We start from the raw sequence: 25818 nt of genomic DNA, 5'->3' as shown, positions 1-25818 counted from the left end.
CATACGGGACGTTGGAAAGTGACCCTTGCTATACTTCATTACCAACCGTCACGCCCAGCCAAAGCATCATCAACAATCTACAACGTTTGTAGGGCCTTTTTGGTGTCGAATTCTTAGTTTGAGCTCTACAAAGCAAAGCTTGAACTAAGCCTGATGTGGTTGTTTTCCCCTTGTGCCGGTCCTTACCATGCTGCGATTGGGAAGCGTGGGTTTGCCACCACGTACGACCAGGATGCTGCGAGTGTGCAGCAAGAGAGACAACAAGTACACCACCAATTTGTTTGGTGCCCGCAATGAGGAGCAAGGACAAAGAGGAGCATGCAAGCATTAATGAGTCGGAAGAAGAAGACAGGAAAATTGCCACGTCCCTTTACCGGCTATGTACGCAAGTCTTACACAAGCCTTCTTCATCATGGCATCGAGATGTGTCATGCAGATTGTGTGGCAGATAGAGGTACAGTTCAGGAAAGGCTGAATCGTGATGCGGAACGCATCGAGATATTGGATTGTGGTTGGCTCAGCGGGCAGGCACTGCCTGGTAGGGATTTTTTTTTTTTTTCGTTTCGAGTGGCGAACGATCAAGGACGTCAGAAAAAGAGAGTGTGATGGCAGCAGAGCCGAGACAAGGAGCAAGTTCCTGCCCTGTAATTCATCAATAATACTTGTCGCTGCTTGTTATCGTCAAGTGTGGATGTGCAATACCAATTTTGCTCTCTGTGGAAGTTTTGAGTGGATGCGCGACTCATGATTAGGCTGTGTATGCTCGATGTGTTGTTGGCTGAGCTGGTGGCACCTTGATCGATGCTTTTTGTTTTCTTTTTGTTTTCTGCTGGTTTCTATCTCATGACTCTTCGTATTTCGAACGCCAGGGCCAAGGCTGACGTTCAGAACGGTGAGACGAGGAAGAAGCGCGCCATGCAATAATTGGGAAGAGACTTTTGGCGGGAGGGTGATGGCGTGTCGGCCGCAAGACCTGTCGATGAAGGTGGAAATGGTCGATCGCCGTAGCCGGGTAAGAATGGAGGGGTGGGAAAAAAAGAGGTTCCTTCCTCGTCTTGGCTGCAAGGTACTAACCATTTCGACTTAGTCCGCATGTGCCTGTGTGTTCTCACAACCTTCTTATTAGGCCGTGCAGCCAAGTTGTGGTGGGTTGGGCCCTTGGACTCGTAATCTGATGAGCTAATCAATTGCCGCATGATTTGATGTGGATGTGAGCAGGAACATGAACGTGGGAGGCGCTGGCAGTGTAGTGTCGTGAAGCCGAGATGCGGCAGACCTGCTGATCCAAACGAGTGTTTTTCATTTTAACTTTCTTGTCAAAGAAGATGAGCTGTTGTGACTGCTGGTGTCCGCAATGGTGGCCGTGCAGATGAAAGCAATCAATTTGCCTTGACGGTTATGATAGACGGCGCAGATGACCTGATCAATCGGCTTGTGCTGTACGCTGCTGCTATCGTGGCAACTGAGAATTCAATGATACAACGTAAAACGTCTGATACGAATACAACATACGCTATGCGATGGTTTCGCCTAAGGAGAGATTTGATATGGGTGTTGCACGGTTGCGATGACTGGCACTACGGTTGCAAAACATATCTGGGGCGGATAACATGGGCAAAACAGCGGCGCAATGCTAGCCTTGGACATGGTGGCGCTCTTTCATCTTTTTCTTTCTTCTTTTCCGCGGGTTGCGTGGGCGGGCAACGAGAGAAAAGCCTAGACCGTGGCGACGAAGATTATTGTGGTCACAAGTAACATGAGGCCATCAGCTGCTGATGAACTCTCGGGGTTCATCGTTGAAAAGGGTGCAGCTGCTGATGAAGGCCCTCGAGGTTCAAGCTGTTGAAGGGGGGGGGGAGGATGAGGGCTCGTAGTAGTTAGGCACGGAGTACCAAATCATGATGTGGGGAAGAGGAGTGATGGGAGAAGGAAAGGGGCGAGAGACATGTTTTCAAACTGATGCATATTCCCAGTCCAAGGTACTGGGGGCGAAGAAGGACGCGGGTTACATTTGGAAGCAAACGGAAGCACCGACGAACGGTGAGGTAGCAGCGGGGCAAGCTTGTATATCAACGGGGTGGGTAGGTGGTTAAATCAATAAACATGTATTGTCATTGTCTGGCGTAGGGGTTAAAAGGGGTTCTTTCAGGGTCAGCAGCTCCGGCAAGATGAGAAAACTTCATCATGGGCAAGCCACCTTGAAAATCAAAACCACTTGTCAATTGTTGACAGGGCGCATGGACTTGCTACAACTTGCTATTAATCCGTTGACGGAGTATCCGTACCGGTACGGATACAGCAGGCCGCTAGACACACGCCCCCCCCCAGGTCGCACACCTTGGCCCTCGGAAAATGGGTCCCGCACCATTTTCAGCATGCAAATTGTCGATGGCCACGCCAAAACAACGATGACCACGCCAAACCTCGATCCCAGACTCGCAAGTTCGATGGGCACGGCAGACAACTGGCGCCACTTTGTTGGTGGGATTCCGGACTTTTGTGGTTGTGTGGCATGCAAAAGACGAAACCTCCTATTATTCTTCTTTATTATTTCCTGATTACCCCATCTCTGCTAAATACCCCACCCGCCACCGTTTATTTCTTGTCTTTGTGTCGACGAGCAGCTAGCTAGCTGTCTTGTAAGTTGTCAAAAGTCGTCACCACTCTCCCACACGCATATAACGAAGGATACTCACTCACACCATCTCGCTCCTCATCTGCATGCTTGCGCGCCATAGCGACCTACGCCTCACTGTCTGAAAAATTGTATCCTCGAATCTTGGTCGCTTCTTTCAGGCGACTTGCGCTTTGCAACCCCCTCCCGGCGACTGTCGTGCTGCCTCGAGGCATGCACTTGTCCTGCATCTTTTTAGACACCTTATCCGGAGGTGTGCCTCCCCCCATCTCATATCATGCTGCTTAGTCACTAGAGACACCAACATCGAGATCTAGGATTTTTTTTTCATGTTTTCGGATTTTTAGCATCCCCTCCCCCGCTTTTGAACATACGCCAATGACCCAACGCCGTTATGCTAATGCTGGGAAAAAAAGAAAGTGGACAATTCACGACATGGAGAAACTAGCAGTCATTAAATCGAAGAAAAAGCACAGACACACACACATATTTATTTGATACTCACGTAGATGCACAGTGCATACTGCAAAGTAGTGGTTACTACTGAAACGTCAAACAACAGAGATACCTAGGTTGTATGTAGACAACAGGCTGCATCAGCAAGTTTGGCTGCCTGCTGCCTCTCGACCGAGTAGCAAAGATTACTGATACTTGTCCTTTTGGATTAAATGACCAATCACAGGACCCTTTTTTGGCGTCTTCTCTGCATACAAACGAACGTGCGCCATGTCTCGCTTCCCCGACGCCGCTCTTATTCTCTTTTCTTTTTCCTGTTTCGAGCCGACCCGCCCTCCATAATTGCATGCGCCTGCGGGCTGCGGCTCGCGCATTCTCCGCACTTCCAACATCTCGGAGGAAAAGGCGAGACCTGTGGGTTTCAAAACAACTTGACATTGCGGTCACCAAGTTTGACCTCTACTGCGTCAACGGGAGCTGCATGTTTAGGAAGCAACGCAAAGGGAAAGCGTAATCTGTTCACTTTGTGTCACATTTCTCGATAATTTGTCGTAGACACGGCCTAAGTTTGGGTCGGCTACTCCTCTTTGCAATGTCAACTCGTACGGAGAAAGCTTGGGCATGTTCTTTGGCTACATCGCACCAGAGGGCAAAGGCCATTGGTCTGGCTGACGCTTGACCTAGTTTGGGTCATCGACGATGCTGTAGGCGCGTGCGTCTTCTTCATTGGACGTGTTGTGGGTATTTAGTAGTAGAGAAAGCGGATGGTGAGTGATGGTGAGTGATGGTGACTGATAGTGCCGATGACGATGAAATGGAGACTAGCCTGGAAATCGTCGAATCGGGTGCCAAAGTTGAAAAACATCGATCTGTGCCGCGTGTAAATACGAGCCGCAAATGGGTCTGCACTAACTTTGTTGCTTGTCTTTCCTTTTCCAGTCTTGTTCATCTGTTGTTACCCCACGTCATCGGTGGTTCCTGTGTATCGTGGTCGTCATTGACAAAGCGTCTAAAGCCGGGCCGTCATGGCTTGGGTACAGGCTGTTACATCGCTCCGCGGATACTAGACCGCATCAACAGGTTTTGGTACCATGCCCAACTTGTCTGCTTGGTACCTGCTTGCTTGTTCAGTTGCCAACCCGCTCGTAAAGTAACTTGTTTGCAAATTATCTGTACCAGGATGCTGCGAGGTCCTGTTTTGGTCCGGCCATGAGATCATGGCTGGCTTTCTTTGTGGCTTTCACTGACTCTATTTTTGTCGCTCGAAAAGTTGAAACTGAGCCAGTGCCCCAGTGACGATCGATGACCTAGTGTGGGGGTTCGTGGGTGTGACCGCTTCACGTCGGCGCTGTTGGTATTGGTCATTGTGATGGTTGACTGTTGACTGGTTGGTTACTCAATGACACACAACTAGAGACGCCGCAAATTACTTACATGATCACGCGATCCCTGTTTGTATCTCGAGTTCATGTGTCTAGCGTCTTTTTGTTTTGATGGTCGAAGTAATTTTCGACACAAACGTTCCATTTGTCTGAAAAACTCGAGGGAATCGACATGCCGGATCCATCGCGCACTGACTCAGCACTGTGTCGTTCCCTGCAACAAACGGGAAAAAACGAAGACCAGGGATCGTTTATATGAAGGGGCCATGCCTGTAACGTCGTACGGACTTCGGAGCCGGCTGCGAATTTGCGTACAGGCCATCACTCACCGGCAGTCTCGTAGACGAAAATATGAAATGGCAAGAAGAGAAAGGATTTGCACATTTCATCAGTCGTACCGAGCAGGAGCGTGAATGGAGCCGGGGGTATGTGGAATATCCAGTGAGTGCCTCAGGGGAATGTGGGGGGCAGGGGTATATAGGAGCGAAAAAAGAGTGGGATAATAACTGAATACTGCAATGGTCAAGTGGTAGAATATTGCCATTTGGCTCCCTATGCCATTTATCAGTCATTGTAGACGCGGCATGGTATGCCCGAAATTGTCTCCGGTGCCGTGTCTGATTTGCAGCATGATGCGCCACTGGTCAGTGACTGAGTCTGCTCTGCAGCTAACCATCAAGTGCATTAGGGCTCTTTATTAGGGCTCACAATTCGGCAATGGCTTATACGGCAACGGGATTGGGGTTGAATGGCACGACGAGAAAGTGCTTTTGTGGTAACGTTATGGAGTGTTGCAACGGTTATGAACGGTAGGCGATTATCTAGCTTGCCAGCTAGTGAGAGCAGCTAGTAGCCCACTATTCTTCGATGGAGACGTTCTGCACCCACTCATCCACTGCAGCGCAAAGCACCCTTTTTTTGTTTCTTTTTGGTAATAGTCTAGGTAAAAATTGGGTGAGAGTTTAGAAATGCGTCAAAGAGAGGGCAGAGATGGGATTCATCTGAATATATAATTCTTTTCAACAAAACAGATAGAATATATTCGGAACACAGTACAAGACCTGCCTTCCCGGGCTTTTCTACGTCCATTGACAGGCAGCCTGCCAGCTGTGAACTATTAGCCGCCGAACGCCAGTTGCTAGCTGCCCAGCCTACGAATACTCGCAGCTGTTCACACAGTCGGGCAATTGGCAGCTAGCTGGCAACTGGCAACTGGGGACTGGCAACGGGTAGGCAACCGTCAAGCAGGGACAAACGCAGGTACTTGGCTTTCGCCAGACCTCTCACCTACTGTGCACACCCCCCCTCCTTCAGCCGGCCGGCCCCTCTTCTTCTCCTCTCACCCCTCCTTTACTAGCTTCTGGGACCTTTCGACAGGCTGCCCACGCAACCTAGCCCTCTACGGCTCTACCTAGGGAAATGTAGACCTCTGAATGGTCCACGACGACCGACGCTTCTACCAGGCCACGAGCCTAGGTAGGTAGTCCTGCCCATGCCTCGTCGGCAGCTTCTCTATTTTTCTCTTCTTTTTCCCCTTCTTTTCTCTTTTCTTTCCAGAGCCCGTCCCTCTTTCTGCATCTTCATCAACCATCAGCCGTCTCTCGCCTCCCGCTCCTCGCCATTGCGGTCAACTTCTCTGGCCCCGTCCCAATTCTTCCAGCCGTCCCGCCCCTCGCCGTCTCTACATCGGCATGTCCATCCATCTGCCTCTGTTCGTCGTCTAGGGTTTCCCAACCAGAACTGAAATCTCGATTGTCCTGTCCAATTTGCTGCCCTACCCTCTCAACGCACTCTCCACACGCCACACCTGGCAAGGATCGCCAGCGCTCTATTGCGTCACAAACTCCATTTCCTTTCCACTAGTACTAGCAAAAACGGGCTCTCAAGCAATACCACACCCGCCAACGCGCTGCGGCCCTGCCAACCTGTTCGATTCGATCTTGACTACTGAGCGACTCACTTCCCTTTTAATTCACTCCTCTCTCATTCATCTTCGTTTGCTCTCACTCACTCTCGATCGCTCTGCATTTCTCTCACTCTGCTACTTGTCTCCATCTTTGAAACCATTTCGACGTCATTTCACTATCACCAGACTCCGGCCTCACAACCCGCGTCCACTAACAACGTAGACAGCGGTCATCGCCAACGACTAACTACTTCTCGCCACGCGCTCCCTACATTTACACGCCCGTTAGGACTCGTCACTTACACCCTCCCACCCAGAAGCCGCACCGGCCAACCTTGTGCCACCACCTGCACCAAATTGCCCGCTGCATCTCGATTTCTCTAAGCGATTTTTCACTACTGGATTTGCTCCGGAACGGATTCCTCGGTTGTCAAACATCATTCATCATCGCCCTCTTAATCCCCGCTGTTGCCTCATTGCCACCTTCCGCTGCGCGAAATCCACCTTTAAAGACGGCAATCTCGAATCTCTTCAGGTCTCGCATCGCCCTTTTTTCACTGCTATCCGTTTTGTATCTAAATGCCGGCCATTGGTACATCCGCTATCCATCAACCCCTCAACAAGGAGCCCGTGATTTAGTGACGGACTCAGCACTGTTCCTGCCCACCGACACTCGAAAACTCGACTGCATGCATCGAGAGCTTGAATCAGTTTTTGCCGAGCTGGGCCTTGCTCACTACCTCGATGCATTTGTAGATCAAGGTTTCGACTCTTGGGAGACCATTCTCGATATCCAAGAGTCTGACCTGTGAGTGCTTGCACCACGGGCTACTCACCTCCCTCGATCCGTATCTAACTTTGAGAATAGTGATGCACTCGGAGTCAAGCTCGGCCATCGACGCGTGAGCAGTGACCTTACATATTTGCTTGCCATTTTATGCTCACATGACCTCCAGAAACTTCAAAGGCGTATTGCCAATGCTCGCGGCATCGCCCCCAGCATCTCACTAGTCTCGGCGCTGAAGCCTGGTTCAGAAGAGGGCAAGCAGCAACACCTTAGACGAGATAATCCAACTCGCTCGGAGGCCGGCTCTGAGTCAACCAACGGTGTAACAAAAAGGAAGTATCGGCGTCATCCAAAGGTACGTGCTTATCAATAATTACGTATCCGGCCCGCCCGCTGATTTGCCACAGCCAGACGAACATGCCCCGGAGCGGCCACCCTCCGCCTATGTTCTCTTTTCAAATAGTAAGCGTCGTCTGTCCTTCACACGTTTCACATGAGCACGGCCTAATACATTACCCCACAGAAATGAGAGAAGATCTCAAGAGTCACAACCTATCCTTCACGGAAATTGCGAAGCTCGTCGGAGAGAATTGGCAAAATTTGGACCAGGCCGAGCGAGAATCATTCGAGAATCAGGCAAACGTTGCCAAAGACAAATATCGACGAAGCCTTGCGGAATACAAAAAGACTCCAGAATATCGTAGATATGCCCAGTATCTTCAAGAGTTCAAGGAGAAGCAGAACAAGCACAATCAAGGCTCCAAGGCCCATCTATGTAAGCATGCTCCTCCTCGCCCTGTTGTGATACACAACTTTGCTAACCTCTGGCTAGCCACAGACACCTCGAAAAGGCAAAGGTTTGATGGCAAGCGGGAGGCTGCTCGACTTCGTCATGACAGCAGCTACGGAAGTACCACAAGCGGCGGTACTAATGGTACACCTTCGAGCGGTGCGTCCGGAACAGCAAGCGGTAGCAGCAGCGAAAGGTTGAGAGAAAGCGAGCCGCCACCTTATCGTCGTCGCCGAGTAGACTCCATTGCCTCGATTGCCGAATCACAAGCATCCTCAACTGCACCGACAGCACTGTCGCAAAGGAACTCCCTCGACGAAAATGCCTTTTCGCCACGCTCCTCTCATATCGATGGGAATAGCCCTGTCGACGGCCGCTACTCGCAGCACTCAGCTGCGTGGTACGACCGCTCAAACCCTTCGGAACACCCAACGATGCCTCAGCAATTACCCTCCCTCTCGGATATGCTCGATAAAGATAATCAACAAGGCATTAGTGGACGGCTTGCGCCTGATGGCTCGCCTTCCATGGGTATGGGCTCGTCTACCAGCTACCCAGCGGAGGATGCTGTGAGGCGCTCTGGAGGATCAAAACTGCCCGATTCACGTCCAATCAGCGAGGGCGCGCTGCCTATTCATGCACTCCTCTCCAATCAGGCAACATCGAGTGCACGATATGCCAAAGCCCCTCAACAAAGGGGCCCGCACATGCCTAATAGTAAGAACACAGTTGAATCTCCCCATGTCTCACCTGGCTATGGTAAGTTGGAAAATTTCTCAATGCATTCGCGCGGTTCGCTGACTCGTATACAGGCTTTCTCTCCAACTCGCCAACCTTTCGGCATATGAAGACGGAGCAGTCGGGAGATGGCGACGTCGTCATGACGACAGAACGGTCTCCCACCAACACTACAGCTGAAAAGGGACGCTTTGACGGTATGAGCGCTCTGCTCCAAGCCGGTGAAATCGTCGGCCGTCGAAGTGGCCGTCGGTGAGAGCCAGCTACGTGATCAACCAGTCTCTCCATACGTGATGAGGCTGATCCTTTTCCCTCTCTCTTCTTTCATTTTCTTGACATGTTCAGCCAGGATGACAATGCTTTCACAATCGTATTCGGAGAACTGCGGCGTTTCTTTTGGAATTTTTTGATATCTATTGGATGTATGTACCGGCAATATGTTTTCATCTGCTTCCTATGTCAGTGGATACTCTTGGGACAATTTACGGGCAAGCACAATTGGCGAGGCTTATTTATGATGCTTTTTTGCTCACGATTTCAGCGTAGATCTCTGTTTGAAAATTCCTTCTGTATTTTGATTATTTCAAACTTGTTAATATCGGGTGTTTAGTGTGCGACAGATGCAAGTTCTGATAGGGGAAAAAGGAAATCAGGACTGGATCGAGAAAAACAAAATCGAAGAAGGAATCTTGCTTGTTTATGTTTGTTTATTTGCACACTCCGAAGCACAAACAGATTGCGAGCATGTTGCGTCGCGCAAGCGGCCAGCTGGCAGCTTCCATGTATATAAGTTAAATGGCTAATCAATGACCTGAATGACTTGATCAATTCAATGTGTCTGTTTCCTGATTCAAAATGACGCTGTATGGTCTTCGAGCGTCTTGCTATTGTGCCCACGGCAAAGAAAGGAAACGGGATTAAAGGCGCTGCATCAAGAAGATTTGCTTGGTAAAAAAGAAACAATAAATATTTGATAGATGGTCATCATTATACAAGAGTCATATCCCGCTCATAGGCGTCCTTTGAAGCCTCTGCCCACCTCTCCCTTGCCACGGTATTAATCAAATATGCGCATCCACCTTTGCAATTCCCTACGCCTCGCCTTCTAGATTTTCGGCCGTCCAATCCTTGCGAATATCCAGCTCCCTGAGATCCTCGGTCGTGTCAATGATGAGACCACGCTCGTTGGCAAGGTGCAGCAGGCTGATGAAGCAGTACGATGTGGAAATGTCGTTCATGACGGGCTTGGGGTACACGCGCTGCAAGTCATTCATGACCTTTGTGAACTTGAGCGTCGGGTTCGTGGCTGCGTCCTCGGGCGGCTGCTGCGGCTGCTGCTGCTCCGAGAGGGAACGGCGGCCGGCGGGCTGGGGCGGAGGAACGGCCGTTGGTGTCTGCGTCTGTTGTTAGTATGCATGTGCAGAGTGTGCGTCTTCTTCTTCTTCTTCTTCTTCTTCTTCTTCTTGTGCGTGTGTAGGATGTGCTTACTTGAAGGGCTTCCAGGCCCATGCCTTTCCATATCTCATCCTTGAGGCGGCGAATGTCGACCTTTTTTGCCACACGCGCATACTGCACGTACTCCGGACGCGCGCGCCTCGTCGCCGCGACAAGCGTATCGCCAAAGGCTCCCATGGGATTCGCCAAGGTGTCGCCGCCAAACATGGCCGTCACGCCGCCCACATTCTCGGTAAGGCCCATATCGGCGCCCGCGCCGCCCAGGTGCTCCTGAGCGTCCGCAAACTCCATGTCGTCGTCATCATCGTCGCCGCCGCCCGCAAACGGCAGAGCGTCATCTTGGAAAAAGTTGGCATCGTAGTCGCCGCCAGGGAGTGCCGTCTCCTCGGGCGCCTTTTGCTGCGCCCAAAACGCCTCGTCGAGCTCACCCACAGGCTGGTTGTCCACGTCGTGGTTGCCGCCAAACATGCGGCGCACGCCGTGCGGGTTACCGGTGCTGCGCTGAATCAAGCGCGCCTTGGGCTTGAGGAACAGGCTCAGCAGCGACTTGGAGTTGAAGTGTTTGTCGTCGGGAAGCAGATTGCGCGACTTGGACTTCCAGTCCTTCTTGGCTAGGCTGATGGTGGTGTTGCTTGCGGCTTGTGTGTAGAGGGCATCAAGGAAGCTCGAGTCGAACGCGGAGCCAAAGTCAATTTCGAATGGCTCTTTTTCCTTGCGCTTTTTGGGCGTGTCGCCAGCAGGCTTGCTTGTATCTTTGATTTTGCGGATGCGCCAGTGCTCGGCGCTTGTCCAGTTCTTTTGTAAAGCCTGATCAAAGAAGCTCAGAATATCTTGGTGCATCTTATCAGCATTTTGTGGATTTGATACAGAAATGACGTAGTCGCCATTTTCATCAAACTCGTCTTCCTCGGCACCATATTCTCCTCCCATGGCCTTGTCGTATACACGCATTTGCGGTTCCAGCGCTGCCTCTCTTGCCCACGCTTCGCCGCCTTCGCCAAAAGCAACGTCGTCGCCAATGTCAAAACTGCCCAGACCAAGATCGTCATCATCAAAGCCCATGGGTGCGTCGCCGTCTATGAGCATGCCAGAGTTGTCACCAAATGCGCCAGGCAGGCGTCCATCCTCGTCTCCGCGCCAGTCCTCGGGGGCCTTGAGGAAAGGAATGTCCATGGATCCGGAAGCGTCACCGAGCTCGAAGTCCTTAAGCGAAGGGCAGACGTCCAGTTCGTCCAGCCGGCTCAGGTTAGGGAAATAGCGCTGTCGCAGACCAGTCAGGTCAATTTCGATATCTTGAGGGTCGTCTTCCTGCTCAGCCTCCTCGATGCGCAGAGCCTCGACGTCGCTCTGAAGCTGCGAGATGTCACTCTCGAGATTTTCCTCGTCCTCGTCGAGATCAGCTTCTGCTCCTACTTCGGCTTTCTTGTCGCCAGTGAGGCCCATAGCGTCAGTGTCGTCGCTGCTATCAAAGACGATACGACCCTGGGAATCAATCATGAGGTGGTTGAGGAGAAGACCCTTGGCACCGCCCTCGTCAAAGTCGGCAGAGGCCTTTTTGAAGAGAGGGTCGACAGAAAACTCGAGCTCAAATTTTTTGAGTTGTAATGATGAGAATGAAGGTGCCAGCGTGGCTTCGGATCGATGCGACTATCGTGGCTTGTCAGCAGGCGTGCGTCGCGCCGTGTGGCTGATGAATTATTACCTTTTTCTTGGGCTTCTTCTTTACGTTGCCGTCTTCGTCTAATTCATCCTCGCTCTCCTCTTCGGCACCCTCTCCACCGTCGCCCTTCTTCTTGCTGTTGCTGTCGGCCAAGCCGCTGAGCAGCTTACCTGTCTCGGTCGCGACACTATCGACTCTGTTTGTGTAAATCTTGACGCAGCCGTCGAGAGTGCAACTGGCTTTTTGAAAGTTTACACCGTCGCCCTCTTTGAGCAGGGACATGTCATGGAAGTAGTCGATGAGGGCAAAGTTCCAGGAGTTGGTGGCGTTGATTTTATTGTCGGTGGCCATCTTCATCCATTCCTCAAAGTTGGCGAGAATGGGGACACGCTTGTCGGGAGTGAGATTGACACCGTTGATAATGATTGGGTCATCAGAGAGGTCGAGGCCACGCGAGGCGCGCGGCGTGCCGGCGTTCGAGCCTGGTGCTGCATTTTCAATGTCGTCGATGCCAAGGCTGGTTTTGCGCGAGTTGGACGCAGCGGCCTTGAGCTGGTTGATTTGCTTTTCGTGGAGGGCCTTTCGCGAATGAATGCGTTTGCCGCGCTCCTCGGCATCATCGTTGAGGGGTATCCTACATCGTGAGCGTATTTTGTGAGTATCTGCGCGGTGCTGTATTGCGCGACCCTGGTGAGGGGCTCGGTTGTTACGCGACGCGATGAACTTACGAGCTTAGCGACCTCGATACCGATCTGGCGCTGCCAGAGCGTGGCATCTGAGCAACGCGAGGCATTTTCGAGGAGCGTATGGTGACCAAAAAAAAAGCCGTTATGCAGATTGGTTCTCCGGCTCAGGGCCCTGTGTCGCGTTTGGCCGCTGAAGTGGCAGTAGTGTTGCCTTGGATTCGCTGGCTGACCAACAAAGTAAACAAAGTGCCTTTTTCAGGATTTGTACACAGAGTGGCGCGATGCAGTGTGGCTGGTGCACGCGGGTGTGGCGGCGCAGGAGCCTCGAATTTCAGGTGTCAGGTGTCCAGCTATTTGAGTTTCTGCAGCACCCTTAGTTGCACACGTGAAGTAAAGCCACAATAGCATGCACCCAGTTATCACAGCCACGCGACCGCTCAACCCGCTGTTGCCGCTACCGCTGGCCGCTGTACCTGCTTTTCCAGTGGGTGCTGGAGGCCTCAGCCACCAATCCCGCCACTCTAGGTAGGTGGTCCCAGCCAGGGTGCCAGATCGCTGTAATTGCGCCAGCTGCCCGCTAGACCATCGGTAATGCACCAGCATAAAGTGGTGCAAGGACATAGCGTACCAGTAGATTGGCCAAGGCCAGCCATTTATCCATCACCTTATGCTAATCGCCTTTTTACAACTTGCGCATTACCTCATCATCCACAACCCTTTGGACCTTGCATGAAAAGTCTCTAGGGATTCGGGGCTTCCAGCTCCCTCACCAACATATCGACCTCGAAGCATTCGTCGTCGCCGTATCTCTACTTCCCAAGTCGCAGGCGCCTAATCCGTCACAATTCCGAGATGCCTATGCCGGCACCATGGCAGCAGTCCTAGCCCGAGGCCGCCGACGCCTCAGTACCTGGCCTTTTGCCATAACGCTCATCATTATTGCCATTCTCTCCGCATACTCGTTTCTTGCGCATACACATCAGTCTCTGCTGCCTAGTGCCTTGACGCCCAACCCCGCCCCTCACCTTGTGTCTCGGAGCAAGCATGCCGATCCGGAATGCCGAGAGGTTCGCCTCGCCAAGGACCAGTGCTCTTTTATCAAGAAGTACTGTCGAGATGACGATGCCGGCCTCATATCCTACTTGGATCTCTACTATTGCAAGCTGGGCCATGCCCAGCCGTTTGCGTTCATCTTGATTGTCCTTTGGCTAGGATTGCTCTTCACAACCATTGGAATTGCCGCCAGCGACTTCTTCAGCATCAACCTCAGCACTATTGCCACTATCCTACGCTTGAGTGAAAGCTTTGCCGGTGTCACGTTTCTTGCCCTCGGCAATGGCTCCCCGGATGTCTTTAGCACATTTGCTGCCATGGGATCTAACAGCGCTAGCATGGCTGTCGGCGAGCTGCTTGGCGCTGCTTGCTTCATCAGTGGTGTCGTCGCAGGGTCGATGGCTCTGGTACGAGAATTCAAAGTTGACCGAAGGTCCTACGTGCGAGACATTTGCTTTCTTATTGTGGCTGTCATTTTTACAATGATCTTCCTAGCCGATGGAAGCCTGCATTTCTGGGAGTGTTTGGCCATGATAGCCTATTATTGTGTCTACGTGGCTACCGTCGTTGGTTGGCACTGGTATTTCTCGCGCAGAAAGCTTCGCCTTCGTCGCGAAGGCGAAGCTCGCAGCCATTTCTACGGTTCTGCTAATCAAGCCGGTGACGAGTTGGCTGGTGAGCCATACCGCGATGACCCTGATGATGTTGACCGCACCCATGGCACCTCAGAGCCGCACCGGCCCGACATTTCTGCCTTAGAGGCTGGCCCACGCATTGAACTCGAAGGTCAGGATTGGGACGAGGTAGTCGATGAGCAGGTACAAGACCACGAGAGAATGGTTGCGGCAGAAGTCTCACGAGGCATGCGCGTTCTGCGTACAAATCGAACCCGGAGAAATACCAAGACTCCAATTAGACCTAGTCTTGTCGGCGCTTTAGAATTTCGATCTGCCCTTGCTCAGCTTCAGCGTGAGAGCAACTGGCAACTTTCCAACATATCAGGCCGCAGTCATTCATTCAACCACATCCCTCATCAGCGACAGCGCGGAGCTTCCTTTACCGAAACATCCGACCGATCACAGTCCCCACTAGATCCGCGTCTGGAACCGAGCGCCCAGGGACGGGCGCGTGCTTTTTCAACTAACACAGCGCCTGGAGTGATTACAGAAGCAGAAGACACCTCGAGCGATGGTGAGCAAGGGACAAAGCAGCCAGAGGGCGCCGCCAAAGTCTCATGGCCTTCGCCATCTTTTACCGTTGGTGGAAATCTAGCCCCTCCCCCCACCAACCAGTCTCCAGCATCAGCAAATGCAACAGACAAAAACCAACCGAGTCAGAAGCTGCCATCGCTTATGGTGCGGCCACCTACGCGCCAGGGCGGCCAAAGCGACGGCTCCGCACCCACCTCGCCGTTTCCTCAATTCTCAGATTCTCCTGCGCTCCTGACACCGTCACCAAACGCAGAGCCTAGCGAGTTCATGCTGCCTTCTCCGGTTGTAGGACGACGCATCGAGCTACCCGGATCTTTACACGAGTGCGAATGCCTTGCCGAACCGAAGCCTGTCTCTTGGTGGCCATATTCTATCTTGCCGCCGCCTCACATTATCCTGGCGACTCTGTTTCCAACACTGCAAGGTTGGCGTAGCAAGACCTGGTGGGACAGATTTGTCAGCGCCGTATCTGTTCCTAGCATTTTCCTGTTGGTCCTGACGTTGCCTGTGGTTGAGCCAGAAGAAGACGAAGACGACCATACTGATGTGACTATAGCCTCACCATCTGGTCATGAGGTTCCTGCATGTGATGCTGATCGGCTGGCTCAGACAAGTGGTCAGCGAGGAGTTGCCACAGAGTGGGAAAGATATCGAGATGAGGCGACTCGCAGCAACAGTCACACTTCGTCATGTCGCCAGTCACCGTTGCTTTCAGCTCTGGCAAACGCGAATACTCTTGTCAATTCATCAGGCGCAGCCGAAGTGGCCTCCACATCACTCGCGAACAAAGCGGTATCAGATTTTCCCTCTGCCGGCAATAGTGCTGCCGACCCTGGGACCTGGAACAGGTGGCTAGTTTGTGTACAGCTGTTTACGGGGCCTCTATTTGGGGTCGTTATCGTGTGGGCTAACCAATTGGACGAGTGGGAAAATCCAAAGAGAACGCTAGTCAAGATGGTGCTGTATTCGTTGCTTTCATCGTTGGTCTTGTTGGCGATATTGGTCATTGCCACGGTCGAGCATATCCGGCCCAAGCACCACTACATTTTGTGTTTTCTGGGGTTCGTGATTAGTATCGCATGGATTTCGACAATTGCCGGCGAGGTGGTCGGTGTCTTGCAGACGCTCGGCGTAGTGCTGGACATTTCGGAAGCTTTACTGGGGTTGACCATTTTCGCAGCGGGCAACAGCGTTGGCGACTTGGTGGCTGACATCACCGTGGCTAGACTTGGTCACCCCGTCATGGCACTGTGAGTACTAGAACTAAGCCAGAATGTCGAGTTACGCTAACTTGATGACTAGGTCCGCGTGTTTTGGTGGTCCGCTGTTGAACATTTTGCTGGGCATTGGTATCGGCGGCGTCTTGATGATGATTCAGGGCGCGAACCATGAGAGAGGCAAGCACCCTGATCAGCCGGTGCACTACGGCCCGTATCCTGTCAATATTGGGGGTACGCTGATGGTCTCGTCCATCTCGCTGTTGGCCATCTTGGGCGGTCTGCTGATTGCGGTGCCGATGAATAAATGGGTGCTGAGCCGCAAGATTGGCTGGACGCTGATTGCGGTTTGGTCAATCAGCACGGCCATCAATGTAGCTATGGAAGTGAGCGGCGTTTGGGGAGGCTCCAAGACTTGATTTTTCTTTTCTTCTGACGGTGTTGAGAAGCCAGCAGTTTTTTTTCTTTCCATTGGCGTTGACTTATTTCATGAGCACGAAGGTGCATGGAGTTGAGTATCTTACAAAGTCGGAAGTGTGTCTGACATCCGTGAGACGGGGATGCACATCCTTATCGTATAGAGAGCGATACTTGTGTGATTTCTTTTCTAAAAGAGTGTTTCTATATTTGTTGCTCGTTGACCATTGAACTACGTCTGTAGATAAACATGTTGCCGTGCTAAGTACGAGTCCAACAAAGGAGACTGTGATGACGCGCGATTCTGTGCCCATATCCACGGTTTATAAATACACGTGCAAGCACAGCCAAGATTGCCAAGAGTTCCAAGACTACCGCATGTCGCTGCGGCATCATGCAGTTGCGGCCCGAGCAGGATTGTGCTTGCATGCCCCGGGTTCGTCACCAGACACCCCATCACGGCCGCATAGCTGGGCGGCGTTTTTGCTCTATCTTGCGTGCCAAATGATGCAGAACGGAAGAGACGGGTCTTTTGGAATGCACGCCACCGGATTTTCGGCTAGAAATGCGCGACTCAGCTGGGCCAAGTTGTCTGAACAGCCCACCCAGAGACGGAGATTTTTACTACTTTTCCCACGCGCCGAACATCTTTGGGCTGCCGTACGACCTGCAAGCCACGCCTAATACCAGCAGCACACAAACGAGCACGGAGAGTGAGAGGTGCGGCTTTTGGCCGTGTCTTTTATTGGAGGCTTGGCTGGTCTTGGTGTATGTCTTGGTGCTTTTTTGCAGTGTTCTGTAGTGGTTCAACTGTTTGTTGGAAACAGCCAGCTGACCAGGTTTGCTGCCTCATCTTTTTTTTCAAGTATTTACAACGACTGCGGCCTGAGAGATGCTCCCGACACGAGAAGCAAAACACAAAGAGGAAATATAACTCTACAAGAATAGCGAAAAGGCTGTAGCCGCTGCCTCGCGCCACTGGAATAGCGTAGTTCTGGAGCGCCGTGGCGTAACTCCCTCTCGGCGACTCCCAGGAGGGCCTTGGCCGGAAGTACAGAATTTAGCCCAATTACAAGGAGGTGTCTTTTTTTTTTTTTGAGAGCTAAAAGACGCCCTCTGTTGAAATGTTGATATTGACCCGGCGCTCTTTGGAGCCCTGCTGGGTCGCGTAAATCGTGTACTACTTGATAAGCTTGGGCTCGTGCAACGTGCTACGTTGTCAAGGCAGCCACGTCGGGGCTTTTTGTTGACTGATGAACGAAAAAAATGAGTCAGAAGATGCGTCGCGTCCGGGGCTTCTCGGTGGCATGTGTTGAAATATCGCCTGCATTGCCCAAAAATATACATGCAGATGCAAGCTACTGCCGCATACACACACGGTGGGTAGGGCAGCGGGAGGCGTCTGCAAGTCGTCGACCTCGGTCGGTATGTACACGGCGCAGGTGAAAATAAACACAAAAGTTCACCGATCATGATGGGGCAAAGAAGCGAGACAAAGGAACGTGAAGGTAGTCACAGTTTGTGCAGTCTCTAACAGTAAAGGCGGCTATTTAAACACAAGAAGTTGAAAAAAGTTCTTTGTGTTCAACTGCCGGCGCACTCACCGACAACGCTGAGCAACGAGGCGGTGTCGTGAAGCGTGCAGCGGGAAAAAAAAACTTTCTTCTTCTTCTTTTCGTAATAATAAAGCGGCAAGTTGGAGCTATTTCGGCATTGACCAATAGTGAAGACGATGCTATTGGTCCCGACAGCCTGGTTCACGGCTGCACAAGCTACGTGCGAGAAGCCAGTTGGCTGAGCATTTTTACCTTGTTAACCCAGCGAGCGCTCCGGCGCCACAAAAGCCCAAGCCCAAAATAAATAAACATGGCGTGCCTGAAAACGCCACCAACAAGAAGGCGAAATTCGTAAGACGAGGGTTGGGAAATCGAGTGAATGGAGGTGAAAAGAGGGCGAAAAGAGATGAGGAGTTTTGCGTGCTGCAAAGACGACGAAACAATGAAAGCAAAGAGCCGAGGGTGGTTGATGTTCCGAATTGTTCTGGAAAAAAGAAGACCGTTGGTCGATGCAAATGCATGTAAGCCAAATGCTATGCAACGGCGCTTATAGACAGGGGGGGGGGGGGGGGTTGTGACTAAAAAAAGCCACATGGCAACGCAAAGCAAGAACAAGTGCGACGGCAAGAAAACAACAACATTCCAAGCGCGGGTCAAGGTGTACAAAATGGTTGATTGCAGTTTTTTTCCCACTCTCTCTTTTCTCCTTTCCCGTTTTGCAATGCAGTAGACGGCGCGGGTGAGTTGACATCCAGTCATTTGGGTGGGGAGACCGAGTTGCGAAAGACGCTTTGCCGGGCGGCTGGTGCTACACGAACAGAGGAAAAAAAAAAGGAGGCATGAGACCCGGACCACGAGCAAAAAAGTTGAAGGAGGAGATTTCCTTGAAGACCGGCGGCGGCTCGCAGTAGTAGTTATGCAGTGTCATGAAAGATGGGAGGAGCGGCAGCCAATGGATGGTCGGCGAAGCGCTCCGAAGGTGGGCCGGGGCGACGCAACCACGGAGCGGGTTATTTTGAGATGAGGGCAGGAAATGGAAGAGGTTTTTAAAAAAAGATACGAGGTTTAGGAGATGTATGTATGGGACATTTTGGACGAGGGCGGCTAACTAAATAGTTTTGTCCGCGATGAAAGGGAAACGTTGAAAAGCTGAGTGAACAAGGCAAAGAGCGAGGGAAGTTCAATGGAAAGATGAAAGTACGGGGCTGGTTCCGTATAATAAATATTCCAGAGTCCTTGGGCTCCGTCATTATTACGACTTTTTACAGGACTTTTTTTTTCTGTCACAATTATCTGATCAAATACTTTGAGATGATTGTCAGCAAGTTATTAGTTCATTCCCCCAATATTTAACTAGTTCTCGGGCCTTGTTTTGAGGAAGCTGGGCCGTGTTGACAGGCCCATTCTTTCCCCACAAGCTTCGCCCGACTTGCACGCAGGAAAAACCGGAGCTGCGCCGCATCCCCCGGTCCCGGGCCCCCCCGGGGGGGGGGGGGGGGCTGTCGTCCACTGGCGGCAGCGGCAGCCAGCCAAGAGTTAGGAAAAAGAAAAGGCAAAGCAGTGCCCCCGGATGTCGACATTCCGCCCGTCCGTCCACTCCTTCTTCTTCTCTGGGTCCCGCCCGGCCTTGCCGTCGAAAAGTAAAAGGGAACTATCAATGGTAGTTTCAGTTGCGAAAGAGGTAGTAGCATGGGCTGCAGAGGAGGAGGAGGAGGAGGAGGAGGAGGAGGAGGAGGAGGAGAGAAGCCGTTTGGCTCGACCAATTGCGTGGGATACGCCAAGGCGAACCGCCGAGGCTGCTTTTCAGCCAAGGCAAACGGCGGCGGCGGGCATTAGCAGCGGGTATAACAAGAAAACAGAAGAAAACAAGAGGGCAAAAGAGGGAAAAAGGCTTATACTTGGGACACGAGGAACATTGGCCATTGTTCTTCTTTCAACCGAAGAGGCTTGTCTCTGTAGCCCAAAATGGTCATGCAGGCATGTAGGCAACCCCCCCCTTTCATTGCTCATGGAGGTCTACCCAATCGCATGACTGGTTCGATTACGACCAGGGGTTGCGCAGCAGACCGAATCACAAGACGCGAGAAGAACTCTTTTTTTTTTTTCTTTTGGGAAGGGCTGGATGGGCGCGTAGCCGAGGGAGAAAAGGAAACAGGTCAGACTAATACTACCCAGTCAAGTAAGTTTGTGTGTGGTCCCAAGCAGACGAGGTTTTTTGGTGAGAGGAGCAACGAGATGCGGCCCCGCCCGAGACAGACAAACCACTGGCTGTCAACGATCGAGCAGCCGCCGAGCGAGCAAGGAGGCTCCACTGACGTATTTTTTATTTCTGTCTTTCTTTATTCAACCTTGGCGTCTTTTTATTTTATTTTATTATATTTATTTAATTCATTATTTTTTTTATCTCTTCTGGTTCATCGCCATCAGTGTACAACTGTACAGCTGTTTGCAAACTTGTGACAGCTCAAAGTACCTACCTCCTACCATTTACCGTGCCAGATACATTGAACCACCAGTTCCTCATCATCACCACCCCCCATCACCACCCATCACATCACCGCTCCCAAAACCTCATCTGGTCAAAAACTTGGCCCCCCCTCCCTTCCCGGGTCTATTTCCCCCCCTTAACCCCCGGCCTGGCCTTGAGCTTGAGCCCCGGACATTGCAGAGGGCTGGGCGGGGGGGGGGTGGTCGATTCTCAAACGACGCGACTTACACCACCGCCAGCCAGCCAGCCGTTTAGCTTCTGCCGTTGTTTGCGCTGGCACTATGTCCCAAAACACAGACTTCTTCTTTTTTTTTCCCCAGGCATCCTTGCATTGGCACTTAATTTTGTGACCCCTATCCGTACTTGCAAGCCGAAAATTCTGCTGTTAATGTTTCTAATTTTGATTATCATTGATTGTCTGGCGCGAATTGAAACGATGTTGCGGTACATTGCATACCACTGCAATATGCCGGTGGTAAGCAACCGATAGAGAGAGTACTGTAACTACAGCGCATCCAGCGCACCATCCACACATATATACCCGCTGTACCTTAGGTACGCTCTTCTGGACGGCGGTTCAGCTCGTCCATTGTGGCATCTCGTTCCAGCGCCTGAGGGTTTCTATGGCTGCCGTCAAGCACACGCCCCCTTGGGCTCCTCTCCACTCCCCCCCTAAGCCCCCCGCTCTTCCACTTCCACTTCCACAATCCATCATCCACCACTCCTTCTGCCTCTGTTTTTTTTTTATCTCGCTACTCCACACATCCCATCCCATCATTATCCCAAACCCCCCCCTCTAAACCCAATGCCACACACCCTCCTTCATCCCACCACTCGCTGCCGCTGAGCTCTCCTCCCATTACGAATACTTGCTGCTGCCAATATACATAACCGCCAGCACTGCCGCCTCCTTCCCACGCTTGCCTTTTCTTCCCTCCTTCCTTCTCAAGGCCGACACTCATCAATAATTGTCTTGCTCCTCTGCTTGATCGCCAGCAGCCTTCACTCCTTTAAATCTTCCTCATCGCCCACCACTCATCGCAGTCTACATTCTCGCACCACTCGTCTCCCCGTCTGCTTGGTGTTGTACGCGGAGCCTTTTCGATACCCGCTTACGTCGTTTCCCTGTCTTGGTTCCTCCGGCCGTTTGCGCGCCCGAATTTAAACGACCAAAACCTCTCTTTGCTTTCAAGATGCCTGGTCCCAAGCCCAAGCTCGAGGTCGCCACGCCTCTTACCAGCAACTTTCCTTCTGAAATTACATCTGCCGCTTCGCTCACCTCCATCAACACGGCCACACCCCTCTCCGGCCTGGGCCGGCCCCCCGTTCTGTGCAAGGTCGAGCCGGATTTTGTCAGGACGCCCATCACACCACCGGCCGCCTACGCCGATTTCCTCACCAAGGCCATGCCCAGCAACTCGCCAGCCGTCTCGCCAGTCGTGGTCACTGCCGAATCCACGGCGCTCAATTCTTCTTCTCCTGCCGCCGACGCGAGCGAAAAGGCCGACGACAGCAGCATTAGCAGTGCCAGCAGCGCCAGCGTCAAGGACAATGGCTCGGCCTCGACATCGCCCGCCACTTCTACTGCCTGCAGCACCAAGTCCTCCTCACCTACCTCGGCCACGACTCCCTCTGCCTCGGAAAAAGCTTCGGCTGTCGAAAGAGCCCTGGCTTTGGCCTCTGCCTCTCTTGTGCCCCCGAGCCCCTTCACCAAGGCGCCCATGTCTGCGCCGCCCACTGGGCCAACCTCGTTTCCCAGCTTCATGCTGCCCCCCAGCCCGGCCATATCCAACCTCGACTCGCCCCTGAGTGCCGTCCCCTTGAGTGCTGCCCCGATGAGCGCCGTCAGCTCACTGCTCTCACCGTACAGCGGCCGCACCGCTCGCTCCGTTTTTGACTGGGACGCCGCCCTCAGGGCTCACTACGCCGATCAGAGAAGGACGAGGTCGCGCACCAGCGTCCGCAACATTCGCGAGGTTGTGACAAGGACCGTCACCTATACCCCGCGCATGGAGCCCGCTCCCCGCGGAAAGAGACGCAAGGTCGAATAGTCAAAGGCCATGCCTTTCAACTTTACAGTTTTCGACTGGTTTCGAGACTGACTTTTTTGCATTGTACTGAGACGACGTTATGACGTGCATGGTTGCTGCCCGGTCAGCAGCCGTGCAACACCAATATCAGCAACTTGACCTTCTTGGGATTGCATATGAGCAAAATCTCTTTGGCACCAGAGTTTTGTTTAACCCATCCTGTTTTCTTATGTTTTTTTACCATATATTCATATTGAGTGTTTTAGACGATTTTCCCTTTTCACATTGCTTTATACCTCCGGGAGTTTTACGGGGAGCACCAAAAACCACAAGGATGACGCTTCGGTGCTAATGCGCTGGCCGATGCTGAAGGCATCCACGATTTTACGCTACAATATTGGGAGAAGGATAGGCGCTAGGATGGCATGACGGATCAGACAAGTACTTGCAGAGCTCGTGTTGCTCTCGTGGCTTGTGTTCTTGTCTTGTCTCTTTTTCACTCTGTTTTTTTTTTCTTTTTCGAATTTTCTGCTTGGATTTTGTATTTAGCATGGCCATTGGCGGGTATTTGGACATGCATGTTGTGGGAACAGTTCAAGATATGGAAGGTGGTTCGCACCGACAGGCACAATCCCACTTCTTGTCGATTCTCTACCACCAAGGAGTCACAGACAGATTAGGTAGCAAAGCGTGTGACTTTTCTCTATTTTCTGACTTGAAGTGTCCATCTTTGACCAGATGTGTATTGTGATCTTGATGTCTGCGGCGATGCCATGTCTCAGCCATGGCCGAGGGCTATGCAGAGTGGACAGCACAGCCTACTTTCAAGTACCGAGCCGATGTGAACGCACACGCAACGCATCAAGCCACCACGATGACTCAAGGCAGCGGTCCATGGGGGCCAAGAATGCAAAGCCCATGTATGACTGGACACTGGGCGGCGGGAGGGTTACCAGTAATAATAGCGACGCAGACGCACGGAACGCTTCAGGACTTAGCAATCGAGCTTACACCTACCTTGCCTTCAACATATGCGCGCGCGCGGGGGGGGAGGCCGTGCAAGGGAAACACACGGCAAAAGCAGCGAGGTCATTTTCACCCTCGGACAAGGCGCGAGTGGACGATCCGAGACCCCAAGCATACGGAGTATTTTCATGATTTTTAAAAAAAGAATGTATGCAATGATACGCTGCAGCAACGGCGTCAGCCATAACATGGGTGTTTTTGTCGGGTCTTTTTTTCTAATTACTGATAACTAGTTGCACTTGCATTGCAGTAGGGTAGTATTGATAGTTAGTACCGGCATAATGAGTTAGACACGCCTCCCCTCCCCTCCCCTCCTCTCCCCTCCTTTGCCCCACCCCAAGCCTTTTTTTTTTTTGCCCGATCTACAACATGTTATTTTCTTTTCGAGTTTCGAAAAATAGTTGTAGATAAACTGTACGTATAGTGGATCAATTTTTACTTGACCACGCGCGGCAGGGATCAATGATTGTAAAATGGGACATGTGGCTAAAAAAAATGCCCGTCAGCCCTCTCTCCCCCTCTCTCTCTCTCTCCCCTCTTTCTAGGCGACCAAAAAAACCAACTTACATAGCCGTGGAAGAGGGGGGGGGGGGGGACAAGGATTAGCGCAGCGCTGGTATAGCTAAAACGAGAAGAGCCGACGGCTTCATGATTTGGTTTCCGAAGGGGGAGGGGAAGATGGATTTAAGAAAGAAGCACTGTTGTGCGTGGGGAAAAACAAAAAGTTCATCATGATGATGGAAACAAGAGTTTTACACCCAACAATGGCAAATTGTGTAAATACTCGTGAGACCCCCCCACCTGCCTTTTAGCCCGTAGGTAGTAGAACAGAGCGTCAAGTTTCAAGAGCCACTAACGAAAAGAGAGTGGAAATAGCACATCCCTGTAAATACAGGAATTCAAACCATCAGATTGGGGGCATTGGCCTCACTGGACAATGACTCTGTACTGATAGACACTCCCTAGGTAGATGTGCTCTGCTGTGGCTTGGCAACGATGCTATAACCACTTGTTGTGCGACATTATATACCTTACCGAAGGTAGTTACTGGTGGTATATCTATCCATCTACTAGCCAAGTCGTTGTAACCCATCAACCTTTCTTTTTCTGCAGTGGGGGTACTTGTTGTAGTTGCGAGAGCAGAGTGGATTAGTTCTGTAAATATTCGGATATGTATCTTTTTAATCAATTCTCCTATTATAATGGTGGCTTGATGATGCGCATTCGAGCCCATTCACGACTGTTTTTTTTTCCGTCCTTGCCCCCACAAGCAGACAACATTTTGAGGCGCAGAACTGCATCGACAATTCTTACACTTGTTTTTTTTTTAACCTTCTTTAGCACATGCAGCCCGTCTCTATCCGTGCTTCTCATACCGCCTTTTGAGGCTTCGTCCCGGGGGAGGTTATGATGCATCATCTGACAGGGAGGCTTTTGACCACCCCAAACTTGTGCAACACCCGCCACTGTCTTTTTTTTTATACCATGATCTGCCTTTTTTTTTTTCGTGATTTCTTTCACATTCATCATGTATAGTGTTTGCCCATCTTCTGTGCAACTGAACTGAACGCTGTCACGTCAACGGTAACACGCCAACCTGTTTGTGTGACGAGCTCGTGCCCCCCCCCCACCAAACCCACCGTTGGCCGAGTACCATCGACTTGGGCGGGTAGAAGCGAGAGAGGCAAGGCGAACAAGCAAACTGGTTTTGTATTCATCGAGTTTTTTGCAACAGGGAATAATGTGCTATGATGCGCCCTTGTTTCGTATTTGATCGTTGCGGCCGGCCCTTGCGCGTATCGCCTTTTGGGGGGGGGGGGGGGGGAATCTCTCCTCCTCGCTTCAGCCAAACAGCTTTCCACATGTATTAGCTGTATTGAGCTGGCTGCTTGGGGCATATTTGAAGTCCTCTTTGCTCCCATCGGCAATTGCCCAAGCTAAATTGCAAAGCTAGACTACTCCCATGTTCCGCGGTGGGGGCAAGAGATGGGAGCAAACAAAGCTCCCTCCACATGTGATCGGCCTGATATCTCAGAAATCTAGGCTGTTCTCGACTTATACCTCTTGTAATTGCGGAGGTTCCCGTGGTTTTTTTTTCTCTAGAGGGGCATGAGGGGCTACGGCGGCACGTAGTACAGCACGGGCTCCGTCACTTGCACAAATCGGACAACACCCCCGCCCCTTCGCCGCCAGTGTCAGCGACTTGCTTGTATAACACCAGCCCCGGGTTTTGCTCACCTGTTTCTCTTTATCCTGCAAAAAAGACACAAACGAGACGGTCAATGGCTATTCTCTTCCCTAGATGCCCGGATAACAAGTTGCATT

At 51.7% G+C, this 25818-nt stretch overlaps 4 protein-coding genes across 4 annotated transcripts; 3 read left to right on the top strand and 1 right to left on the bottom strand.

Moving 5' to 3' along the window:
• Positions 1-7068: 7068 nt before the first annotated feature.
• BBA_01214 (HMG box protein) lies at positions 7069-8950 on the top strand (the record flags this gene model as incomplete). Its single annotated transcript, XM_008596311.1, has 7 exons — positions 7069-7187; positions 7248-7281; positions 7336-7521; positions 7574-7628; positions 7690-7941; positions 7999-8715; positions 8769-8950. 7 exons carry the CDS (start codon positions 7069-7071, stop codon positions 8948-8950), a joined length of 1545 nt encoding a protein of 514 aa, XP_008594533.1.
• Positions 8951-9785: 835 nt separating this feature from the next.
• On the bottom strand, positions 9786-12602 carry BBA_01213 (condensin complex component cnd2; the record flags this gene model as incomplete). The annotated part of the gene is made up of 4 exons (XM_008596310.1): positions 9786-10088; positions 10183-11796; positions 11852-12443; positions 12538-12602. 4 exons carry the CDS (start codon positions 12600-12602, stop codon positions 9786-9788), a joined length of 2574 nt encoding a protein of 857 aa, XP_008594532.1.
• A 762-nt stretch (positions 12603-13364) lies between these two features.
• On the top strand, positions 13365-16395 carry BBA_01212 (sodium/calcium exchanger protein; the record flags this gene model as incomplete). The annotated part of the gene is made up of 2 exons (XM_008596309.1): positions 13365-16009; positions 16062-16395. The coding sequence occupies 2 exons, from the start codon at positions 13365-13367 to the stop codon at positions 16393-16395; spliced, it is 2979 nt and encodes a 992-aa protein (XP_008594531.1).
• A 5235-nt stretch (positions 16396-21630) lies between these two features.
• BBA_01211 (uncharacterized protein) lies at positions 21631-22488 on the top strand (the record flags this gene model as incomplete). The annotated part of the gene is made up of 1 exon (XM_008596308.1): positions 21631-22488. The coding sequence occupies one exon, from the start codon at positions 21631-21633 to the stop codon at positions 22486-22488; it is 858 nt and encodes a 285-aa protein (XP_008594530.1).
• Positions 22489-25818: the final 3330 nt, after the last annotated feature.

Source organism: Beauveria bassiana (genome assembly GCF_000280675.1).
Source record: "Beauveria bassiana ARSEF 2860 unplaced genomic scaffold BBA_S00002, whole genome shotgun sequence".
Classification (NCBI taxonomy): Eukaryota; Fungi; Ascomycota; class Sordariomycetes; order Hypocreales; family Cordycipitaceae; genus Beauveria; species Beauveria bassiana.
The sequence above is the reverse complement of the archived record's forward strand: the minus strand, read 5'-3'. Positions and strand labels throughout refer to the sequence as shown.